Raw genomic sequence first — 12,358 nt, forward strand, 5'->3', positions numbered from 1 at the left:
CACTATGTTGTTACTGTGTTGTTACAGGGTGGGCATGGTGGGCATGGTGGGCAGGGTGGGCATGGTGGGCATGGTGGGAAGGGTAAGCAGGGCAGGCACTACCCTGTGAAAATGAATGAATGAAAAATGAAAAATATATATTTTATCAATAATGTTGTCATCTACATGTTTTTTCTGCATGATAAAATTGATTTCTGAACTAATACTTCCCAAATCTGGTGATCTGGTACAAAATGCGCAAGGAGGCCAGGGGAAAGGCAGCCTCGTCATGTGCCTGCCTTTCCCCTCCTTCAAACGCAATGCAAGGCATTGACATGATTGACATGATTACGTTTGCAATCGCAACAAATAATCTGCTCAGATCCCAACCAAGGATTATCAAAAGTCGTGGTATAAATTCTCGGACAACCCAAAGATTCCTAGAGGCCCTTCCAGAGTCCCTCCACCTACCCAAGGACGTCGGAGTTCAAAAATCAGTTAACCACCTAACTGAGGATCTAACCTTACCCGTAATACCCTAGATGCAGTCGCACCCTTAAAAACAAAAAACATTTGTCACAAGAAATTTGCTCCCTGGTATACAGAAAATACCCGAGCCCTAAAGGAAGCTTCCAGAAAATTGGAACGGAAATGGTGCCTCACCAAACTGGAAGTCTTCCGACTAGCTTGGAAAGAAAGTACCGTGCAATATCGAAGAGCCCTCACTGCTGCTCGATCATCCTATTTTTCCAACCTAATTGAGGAGAATAAGAACAATCCAAATTGTATATTTGATGCTGTCGCAAAGCTAACTAAAAACCAGCATTCCCCAAGAGAGGATGGCTTTCACTTCAGCAGTGATGAAATCATGAACTTCTTCAATGAAAATATCATGATCATTAGAAAGCAAATTACGGACTCCTCTTTGAATCTGCGTATTTCTCCAAGAGTTTGCACAGAACTGCCAGGACCAAGGATCAATGGAGACACTCAAGTTTTTTAATCCTGTATCTCTTGACACATTCATGGAAATAGTCATGGCCTCTAAACCTTCAAGCTGCACACTGGACCCTATTCCAACTAAACTACTGAAATAGCTCCTTTCTGTGCTTGGCCCTCCTATGTTGAACATAATAAATGTCTCCCTATCCACCAGATGTGTCTCAAACTCACTAGAATAGGCAGTAATTAAGCCTCTCTTGAAAAAGCCAAACCTTGACCCAGAAAATGTAAAAAACTATCGGCCTATATCGAACCTACAAAGCATTACATGGGCTTGCTCCTACCTATCTCTCCGTTTTGGTCCTGCCGTACAGACCTACACGAACGCTACGGTCACAAGACGCAGGCCTCCTTATTGTCCCTAGAATTTCTAAGCAAACAGCTGGAGGCAGGGCTTTCTCCTATAGAGCTCCATTTTTATTGAATGGTCTGCCTATCCATGTGAGAGATGCAGACTCGGTCTCGACCTTTAAGTCTTTACTGAAGACTCATCTCTTCAGTAGGTCCTATGATTGAATGCAGTTGGCCCAGGGGTGTGAAGGTGAACGGCAAGGCACTGGAGCGACGAACCGCCCTTGCTGTCTCTGCCTGGCCGGTTCCTGTCTCTCCATTGGGATTCTCTGCCTCTGACCCTATTACGGGGGCTGAGTCACTGGCTTACTAGTGCTCTCCCATGCCGTCCCTAGGAGGGGTGCATCACTTGAGTGGGTTGAGTCACTGATGTGATCTTCCTGTCCGTTTTTTTGGTGGAGGAGATCTTTGTGGGCTATACTCAGCCTTGTCTCAGGGTAGTAGGTTGGTGGTCTGTTGATATCCCTCTGGTGGTGTGGGGGCTGTGCTTTGGCAAAGTGGGTGGGGCTATATCCTGCCTGGTTGGCCCTGTCCGGGGGTATCGTCGGACGGGGCCACAGTGTCTCCAAGCCCCCCCCCATCTCAGCCTCCAGTATCTATGCTGCAATAGTCTATGTGCCGGGGGGGCTAGGGTCAGTCTGTTATATCTGGTGTAATTCTCCTGTCTTATCCGGTGTCCTGTGTGAATTTAATTATCTCTCTCTCCCTCTCTCCTTCTCATCCCGGAGGACCTGAGCCCTAGGACCATGCCTCAGGACTACCTGGCTTGATGACTCCTTGCTGTCCCCAGTCCACCTGGTCATGCTGCTAATCCAGTTTCAAATGTCCTGAATTTTTTTTGCGCTGAAACGGATACCGATCAAGGACGACTCTCATCCCTTGCCATCATCTCCATCGAGACCGAGAGACTTTTAAAACTGAGGGCCAACAGGGAGGAGTTTTACAGTTCAGTCACTGATGTCTTTACCCAGAAGGATAGACGGACGGACTTCATTACAAGTAGACCTAAATGTAAGTGCAAGTGTGTATTTCCAGTAGTGCCGTCTACTATTATTACATTAGCTACGTCTACTGAGTGGTGGGACTGGGATACTGAGTGGTGGGACTGGGATACCGAGTGGTGGGACTGGGATACTGAGTGGTGGGACTGGGATACCGAGTGGTGGGACTGGGATACCGAGTGGTGGGACTGGGATACCGAGTGGTGGGACTGGGATACCGAGTGGTGGGACTGGGATACCGAGTGGTGGGACTGGGATACTGAGTGGTGGGACTGGGATACTGAGTGGTGGGACTGGGATACTGAGTGCTGGGACTGGGATACTGAGTGCTGGGACTGGGATACTGAGTGGTGGGACTGGGATACTGAGTGGTGGGACTGGGATACCGAGTGGTGGGACTGGGATACCGAGTGGTGGGACTGGGATACCGAGTGGTGGGACTGGGATACTGAGTGGTGGGACTGGGATACTGAGTGGTGGGACTGGGATACTGAGTGGTGGGACTGGGATACTGAGTGGTGGGACTGGGATACTGAGTGGTGGGACTGGGATACTGAGTGGTGGGACTGGGATACTGAGTGGTGGGACTGGGATACCGAGTGGTGTGACTGGGATACTGAGTGGTGGGACTGGGATACTGAGTGGTGGGACTGGGATACTGAGTGGTGGGACTGGGATACTGAGTGGTGGGACTGGGATACTGAGTGGTCGGACTGGGATACTGAGTGGTGTGACTGGGATACTGAGTGGTGGGACTGGGATACTGAGTGGTGGGACTGGGATACTGAGTGGTGGGACTGGGATACTGAGTGGTCGGACTGGGATACTGAGTGGTGGGACTGGGATACTGAGTGGTGGGACTGGGATACTGAGTGGTCGGACTGGGATACTGAGTGGTGTGACTGGGATACTGAGTGGTGGGACTGGGATACTGAGTGGTGGGACTGGGATACTGAGTGGTGGGACTGGGATACTGAGTGGTCGGACTGGGATACTGAGGGGTGGGACTGGGATACTGAGTGGTGGGACTGGGATACTGAGTGGTGTGACTGGGATACTGAGTGGTGGGACTGGGATACTGAGTGGTGGGACTGGGATACTGAGTGGTGGGACTGGGATACAGGGGTCCTCTGTAGCTCAGCTGGTAGAGCACGGCGCTTGTAACGCCAAGGTAGTGGGTTCGATCCCCGGGACCACCCATACACAAAAAAAAAAATGTATGCACGCATGACTAAGTCGCTTTGGATAAAAGCGTCTGCTAAATGGCATATTATTATTATTATACTGAGTGGTGGGACTGGGATACTGAGTGGTGGGACTGGGATACTGAGTGGTCGGACTGGGATACTGAGTGGTGGGACTGGGATACTGAGTGGTGGGACTGGGATACTGAGTGGTGGGACTGGGATACTGAGTGGTGGGACTGGGATACTGAGTGGTGGGACTGGGATACTGAGGGGTGGGACTGGGATACTGAGTGGTCGGACTGGGATACTGAGTGCTGGGACTGGGATACTGAGTGGTGGGACTGGGATACTGAGTGGTCGGGACTGGGATACTGAGTGGTGGGACTGGGATACTGAGTGGTGGGACTGGGATACTGAGGGGTGGGACTGGGATACTGAGTGGTCGGACTGGGATACTGAGTGCTGGGACTGGGATACTGAGTGGTGGGACTGGGATACTGAGTGGTGGGACTGGGATACTGAGTGGTGGGACTGGGATACTGAGTGCTGGGACTGGGATACTGAGTGGTGGGACTGGGATACTGAGTGGTGGGACTGGGATACAGGGGTCCTCTGTAGCTCAGCTGGTAGAGCACGGCGCTTGTAATGCCAAGGTAGTGGGTTCGATCCCCGGGACCACCCATACACAAAAAAAAAAATGTATGCACGCATGACTAAGTCGCTTTGGATAAAAGCGTCTGCTAAATGGCATATTATTATTATTATACTGAGTGGTGGGACTGGGATACTGAGTGGTGGGTCTGGGATACTGAGTGGTGGGACTGGGATACTGAGTGGTGGGACTGGGATACTGAGTGGTGGGACTGGGATACCGAGTGGTGGGACTGGGATACCGAGGGGTGGGACTGGGATACTGAGTGGTGGGACTGGGATACCGAGTGGTGGGTCTGGGATACTGAGTGGTGGGACTGGGATACTGAGTGGTGGGACTGGGATACTGAGGGGTGGGACTGGGATACTGAGTGGTGGGACTGGGATACTGAGTGGTGGGACTGGGATACTGAGGGGTGGGACTGGGATACTGAGTGGTGGGACTGGGATACTGAGTGGTGGGACTGGGATACCGAGTGGTGGGACTGGGATACTGAGTGGTGGGACTGGGATACTGAGTGGTGGGACTGGGATACTGAGTGGTGGGACTGGGATACTGAGTGGTGGGACTGGGATACTGAGTGGTGGGACTGGGATACTGAGTGGTCGGACTGGGATACTGAGTGGTGGGACTGGGATACTGAGTGGTCGGACTGGGATACTGAGTGGTGGGACTGGGATACCGAGTGGTGGGACTGGGATACCGAGTGGTGGGACTGGGATACTGAGTGGTGGGACTGGGATACTGAGTGGTGGGACTGGGATACCGAGTGGTGGGACTGGGATACTGAGGGGTGGGACTGGGATACTGAGTGGTGGGACTGGGATACTGAGTGGTGGGACTGGGATACTGAGTGGTGGGACTGGGATACTGAGTGGTGGGACTGGGATACTGAGTGGTGGGACTGGGATACCGAGTGGTGGGACTGGGATACCGAGTGGTGGGACTGGGATACCGAGTGGTGGGACTGGGATACTGAGTGCTGGGACTGGGATACTGAGGGGTGGGACTGGGATACTGAGTGGTGGGACTGGGATACTGAGTGGTGGGACTGGGATACTGAGTGGTGGGACTGGGATACTGAGTGGTGGGACTGGGATACTGAGTGGTGGGACTGGGATACTGAGTGGTGGGACTGGGATACAGGGGTCCTCTGTAGCTCAGCTGGTAGAGCACGGCGCTTGTAACGCCAAGGTAGTGGGTTCGATCCCCGGGACCACCCATACACAAAAAAAAAAATGTATGCACGCATGACTAAGTCGCTTTGGATAAAAGCGTCTGCTAAATGGCATATTATTATTATTATACTGAGTGGTGGGACTGGGATACTGAGTGGTGGGACTGGGATACTGAGTGGTGGGACTGGGATACTGAGTGGTGGGACTGGGATACTGAGTGGTGGGACTGGGATACTGAGTGGTGGGACTGGGATACTGAGTGGTGGGACTGGGATACCGAGTGGTCGGACTGGGATACCGAGTGGTCGGACTGGGATACCGAGTGGTCGGACTGGGATACCGAGTGGTCGGACTGGGATACTGTGTGATACAGTTAGGGTTACACATCACAAAGGCCAGGGTGTGATTGTTGATATTAGTCTCTATATAATGTCTGTGAGAGGTGGTGATTATTTAGGCAGGTTGTGATTAAGTAATCCAATCGAAATGTTACTCACGCAATATAATCATTTCTCACAGACATTGTATAATAATATGTTTGAAGATCATTTCCACTACAATATTGTGAGTATGAAGGTATTTTTGCAGACCTAGAATATCATCCATGGACATAAATATGGTATTTTAGAACTTGACATAAATCTGAGTTAGAATTAGGGACGGACAGGAGCAGCTCCTGGCATTTCAGTCTCAATCTCTCTATAATACTATGCTACTGATGGTGGGGAGAGTCGGAGTTAGGGGCAGAGTTCAGTGCTGTTGTGCCGACATAGAATGTCCCACATGGACATGAATCTGAGTTGGGGTTGGTATTCAGGTTAGGCTATATGGCAGGCTATTGACTTGGAGTCTCTGGCAGTGCAGCTCCTGGTGTTTCAGTCTTAGCGTCTCTATAATATGCAACAAAATATTTTGCTGTGCGACCTGGAATTTTAATTTGGGAGCACTGTGGAACAAAAAATACATCCAATATCCTTTACATGTATATATATTTTAAATAATAATTGTTGTAATGATAAGGCTTCACTGTTTCCCGGGAGCAGATTCATTAGTGTTATGCTTGCACCACTGATATAGCAAAAACTGTGTGTTTCTTACCAAACTGTTTAAAAGATGTTGTTCATTGACTACAGCTCAGCGTTCAACACCATAGTGCCCACAAAGCTCATCACTAAGCTAAGAACCCTGGGACTAAACACCTCCCTCCGCAACTGGATCCTGGACTTCCTGACGGGCCGCCCCCAGGTGGTAAGGGTAGGTAACAACACATCTGCCACACTGATCCTCAACACGGGGGCCCCTCAGGGGTGCGTGCTCAGTCCCCTCCTGTACTCCCTGTTCACCCATGACTGCATGGCCAGGCACGACTCCAACACCATCATTAAGTTTGATGACGACACAACAGTGGTAGGCCTGATCACTGACAACGGTGAGACAGCCTATAGGGAGGAGGTCAGAGACCTGGCTGTGTGGTGCCAGGATAACAACCTCTACCTCAACGTGATCAAGACAAAGGAGATGATTGTGGACTACAGGAAAAGGAGGGCCGAGCACGCCCCCATTCTCATCGACGGGGCTGTAGTGGAGCAGGCTGAGAGCTTCAAGTTCCTTGGTGTCCACATCACCAACAAACTATCATGGTCCAAACACACCAAGACAGTCGTGAAGAGGGAACGACAACACCTTTTCCCCCTCAGGTGACTGAAAAGATTTGGCATGGGTCCCCAGATCCTCAAACGGTTCTACAGCTGCACCATCGAGAGCATCCTGACCGGTTGCATCACCGCCTGGTATGGCAACTGCTCGGCATCCGACCATAAGGCACTACCTCACTGGGGCCAAGATTCCTGCCATCCAGGACCTATATACTAGGCGTGTCACAGGAAGGCCCAAAAAATTGTCAAAGACCCCAGTCACCAAACCCCCTTGGAGTTTTTCCTATTCTGTTGCATTACAACCTGTAATTTAAATAGATTTTTATTTGGATTTCATGTAATGGACATACACAAAATTGTCCAAATTGGTAAAGTGAAATGAAAACAATAACTTGTTAAAGAAAAATCTAAAAAATAAATAACGGAAAAGTGGTGCGTGCATATTATGTAGTCACCCCCTTTGCTATGAAGCCCCTAAATAAGATCTGGTGCAACCAATTACCTTCAGAAGTCACATAATTAGCCACAACCCTGGCGTTGCAAACACCATGCGCTACCAACTGAGCTACATATTGAGAAGGGTGGTGTAATAAATGCGTGTACTGGATATGGAGGCTCTATTATATATAATCTAGGAACCTTTATTCATGTAGTTTACTGCTCTCTGTTTCCTTACGCCAGTGTAGAAGTAGTCCCACAACCTGTCCAGTAGATTTATTTTTAATTTTATTTCACCTTTATTTAACCAGGTAAGAAGCCAGTAGAGAACAAGTTCTCATTTACAACTGCGACCTGGCCAAGATAAAGCAAAGCAGTGCGATAAAAACAACAACAACACAGAGTTACATATGGGGTAAAACAACATAAAGTCAAAAATACAACAGAAAATATATATACAGTGTGTGCAAATGTAGCAAGTTATGGAGGTAAGGCAATATTGCCAGGTGGAGGCTGTGATCTTGATATCGTTGGTATTAGAAAAAGAACAGCTCAAAAACAGCCAGATCGATCTGATCCTGGATTACAAAAAAATATGATTCCAGAATCCAGATAATTCTGATCCAGATTAAACTTTATTTTTTTTAACTGGGCCCTGGAGATCAATTATCATAGATGTCAATGAATGAAGGAGAGATTGCATGTCATTGTCAAAAACGTGACGCTCTTAAAGAGACCGTGTACAATTTTCAATGCATCTCAATAGGAAAAAAATAATTTATACATAATGTAGAAACCTAATATTGCACAAAACCTGGCACCTACTACCATCCCCCGTTCAAAGGCACTTCAATCGTTTGTCTTGCCCATTCACCCTCTGAATGGCACACATACACAATCCACGTCTCAATTGTTCCAAGTTTTAAAAATCCTTCTTTAACCTGCCTCCTCCCCTTCATCTACACTGATTGAAGTGGATTTAACAAGTGACATCAATGAGGGGTCATAGCTTTGACCTGGTCAGTCTGTGTCACGGAAAGAGCAGGTGTTCTTAATGTTTTGTATACACATGGACATGAAGGAGACAGGCAGGCTCTGTAAGTCTCAGCCTCCGCTGTCCTATACTATATAATACACTGAAGGTTCTTAAATGGTTATTCTTCAGGTTCCTTGGAGAACTCTTGCCAGATATAGAACCTTTGAGGTAAGTGTGGGGTTCTGGACGTGGCATCTACAGTTCTTTAGAATTCTAAAAAAGGTTCTAGAAATGTATGGAAGCCTGCATATGCGTCCCTCTCATAGCACACAGCACATTGGCCGGTGTTAAGTAGTGTAGATGTTTTCAGTGTAACATTTCTAGTGTTGATTCAGGAGTTAAATTAACACTGTAAAGCGGGGGGGGTCCAACTCATTCCATGGAGGGCCTAGTGTCTGCAGGTTTTTGGTTTTTCCTTTCAATTAAGACCTAAACAACCAGGTGAGGAGAGTTCCTTACTAAGACAGACAACCAGGTGAGGGGAGCTCCTTACTAAGACCTTGACAACCAGGTGAGGGGAGTTCCTTACTAAGACAGACAACCAGGTGAGGAGAGTTCCTTACTAAGACAGACAACCAGGTGAGGAGAGTTCCTTACTAAGACCTTGACAACCAGGTGAGGGGAGCTCCTTACTAAGACCTTGACAACCAGGTGAGGGGAGTTCCTTACTAAGACAGACAACCAGGTGAGGAGAGTTCCTTACTAAGACCTTGACAACCAGGTGAGGGGAGCTCCTTACTAAGACCTTGACAACCAGGTGAGGGGAGTTCCTTACTAAGACAGACAACCAGGTGAGGAGAGTTCCTTACTAAGACAGACAACCAGGTGAGGAGAGTTCCTTACTAAGACAGACAACCAGGTGAGGGGAGTTCCTTACTAAGACAGACAACCAGGTGAGGGGAGTTCCTTACTAAGACAGACAACCAGGTGAGGAGAGTTCCTTACTAAGACAGACAACCAGGTGAGGAGAGTTCCTTACTAAGACAGACAACCAGGTGAGGAGAGTTCCTTACTAAGACAGACAACCAGGTGAGGGGAGTTCCTTACTAATTAGTGACCTTAATTCATCAATCAAGTACAATGGAGGAGCGACACTCTGCCCTCCGTGGAATGAGTTTGACACGTGCTGTAAAGAGTTAAATGAGTGTTGTAAAAGAACCCCAGTGTTGGTGTTAATAACCAGAGTTGAACCAAAACCATGCCCATCATTACCATATTTCCCAGCATGCTCTATTGCAGGTAGATTTTTTGAATTGTTTGTTTCAATATCTGTGTTTTTTGCATGTACATTGATTGATGAATTAATCTTATGCTACTCAAATATAAAATAACATACATGTTTCTAAACTATTCCCATCTGTTACTTGGACTTATTGAACCTGTTAATGAGATGTTTAATGAGATGTTTAATTTAGTCTCATATCTTAATCTTACTAACCTTGGCAGTCATTCTGAATGCAGGTTGCGGGTGAATAACAATTCAAAATATTGGATATCCCCACTCTGGCTGAATTCCAATAGGAATTACACATCACTTTGCAAGCCAGCATAATGTGACTTGCAGGCCTGATGTGGCCTGTAAAGTGAGTTTCAGGCCACTGTATTAGGGTAAATCTAGGTCTTAAAAAGAAGGCCTTGAAATAATAATAATAATCTCACTTGGTGAAGGCCACAGGACTGAAAATGAATGAATGCAACAACCATGTCTCTGTCAATATCAAACACAGTCATGGCTGGTACTGTTAACTCGAAAGGCAGAGACATTTCTGGTTTTGGGGATTTTTGTATGGTTCTTCAAAGAACCATCCCATTTATGGTTCTTCAGAGAGCCTAAGATTGTTCCCATATGGCATCACTCTCAAGAACCTTATTTGGTTCCAAGTTGCACCTTTTATTTTTAAGAGTGTACTATACTGTACTATACTATACTATGCTATACTGTACTGTACTGTACTGTACTGTACTGTACTATACTATACTATACTATACTATAATATACTATACTATACTATAATATACTATACTATACTATACTATCCTATACTATACTATACCACTGGTTAGGGACAAGGACAGGCTGCTAACCTGTGGCCTGGTGCGTAGCAGCTCCTGATGTTTCAGCCTCAGCCTCTCCTTCTCCATCTGCAGCTGCTGGAGCCTCATCGGGTTGCTGCCCACCATGACTCCTCCGCTCTGGGGACTGGAGGGCAGCTGACCCCCCTGCTTACCTGGAGCACTCTGGGTGATACGCTGCTGGTTCAGGCCTACGGAGGGGGGAGAGAGAGGCTCATTATGACACAGTATATCGTCAGGTGAAACTGGTGTCCAATCACTCTCATAACACTACAACGTGCAGCTCAGTAACACGTACTTATGCATGGGACTCTCGTTTCCAGACCAGTTTATAGAAATCAACAGATATGATCTCCAGCAGGGTGTCTGTCAGTGTAAAGTGTGGGTGTAGAAGGTAGCTAGTAGGGGTATAGAAGGTAGCTAGTGGGGGTATAGAAGGTAGCTAGTGGGGGTGTAGAAGGTAGCTAGTGGGGGTGTAGAAGGTAGCTAGTAGGGGTATAGAAGGTAGCTAGTGGGGGTATAGAAGGTAGCTAGTGGGGGTGTAGAAGGTAGCTAGTGGGGGTGTAGAAGGTAGCTAGTGGGGGTATAGAAGGTAGCTAGTGTGGGTGTAGAAGGTAGCTAGTAGGGGTGTAGAAGGTAGCTAGTGGGGGTGTAGAAGGTAACTAGTGGGGGTGTAGAAGGTAGCTAGTAGGGGGTGTAGAAGGTAGCTAGTAGGGGTGTAGAAGGTAGCTAGTGGGGGTGTAGAAGGTAGCTAGTAGGGGTGTAGAAGGTAGCTAGTGGGGGTGTAGAAGGTAACTAGTGGGGGTGTAGAAGGTAGCTAGTAGGGGTGTAGAAGGTAGCTAGTAGGGGTGTAGAAGGTAGCTAGTGGGGGTATAGAAGGTAGCTAGTGGGGGTATAGAAGGTAGCTAGTGGGGGTGTAGAAGGTAGCTAGTGGGGGTGTAGAAGGTAACTAGTGGGGGTGTAGAAGGTAGCTAGTAGGGGTGTAGAAGGTAGCTAGTGGGGGTGTAGAAGGTAGCTAGTGTGGGTGTAGAAGGTAGCTAGTAGGGGTATAGAAGGTAGCTAGTGGGGGTGTAGAAGGTAGCTAGTGTGGGTGTAGAAGGTAGCTAGTAGGGGTATAGAAGGTAGCTAGTGGGGGTGTAGAAGGTAGCTAGTGGGGGTGTAGAAGGTAACTAGTGGGGGTGTAGAAGGTAGCTAGTAGGGGTGTAGAAGGTAGCTAGTGGGGGTGTAGAAGGTAGCTAGTGGGGGTGTAGAAGGTAGCTAGTGTGGGTGTAGAAGGTAGCTAGTAGGGGTATAGAAGGTAGCTAGTGGGGGTGTAGAAGGTAGCTAGTGTGGGTGTAGAAGGTAGCTAGTAGGGGTATAGAAGGTAGCAAGTAGGGGTGTAGAAGGTAGCTAGTAGGGGTGTAGAAGGTAGCTAGTAGGGGTATAGAAGGTAGCTAGTAGGGGTGTAGAAGGTAGCTAGTGGGGGTGTAGAAGGTAGCTAGTAGGGGTATAGAAGGTAGCTAGTAGGGGTATAGAAGGTAGCTAGTAGGGGTGTAGAAGGTAGCTAGTAGGGGTGTAGAAGGTAGCTAGTGGGGGTGTAGAAGGTAGCTAGTAGGGGTGTAGAAGGTAGCTAGTGGGGGTGTAGAAGGTAACTAGTGGGGGTGTAGAAGGTAGCTAGTAGGGGTGTAGAAGGTAGCTAGTGGGGGTGTAGAAGGTAGCTAGTGGGGGTGTAGAAGGTAGCTAGTGGGGGTATAGAAGGTAGCTAGTAGGGGTGTAGAAGGTAGCTAGTGGGGGTGTAGAAGGTAGCTAGTAGGGGTGTAGAAGGTA

General features: G+C 48.0%; 1 protein-coding gene across 1 annotated transcript in view; it reads right to left on the reverse strand.

Annotated features, from left to right (window-relative positions):
* The window catches only part of LOC121566823 (transcriptional coactivator YAP1), a 97,893-nt gene that overhangs the window by 20,827 nt on the left and 64,708 nt on the right, over window positions 1-12,358 (reverse strand). Inside the window, 1 exon segment of the mRNA XM_041876703.2 lies at window positions 10,565-10,743. Coding sequence (XP_041732637.2) covers window positions 10,565-10,743 — 179 coding nt within the window.

This window comes from Coregonus clupeaformis, chromosome 5 (assembly GCF_020615455.1).
Source record: "Coregonus clupeaformis isolate EN_2021a chromosome 5, ASM2061545v1, whole genome shotgun sequence".
Classification (NCBI taxonomy): Eukaryota; Metazoa; Chordata; class Actinopteri; order Salmoniformes; family Salmonidae; genus Coregonus; species Coregonus clupeaformis.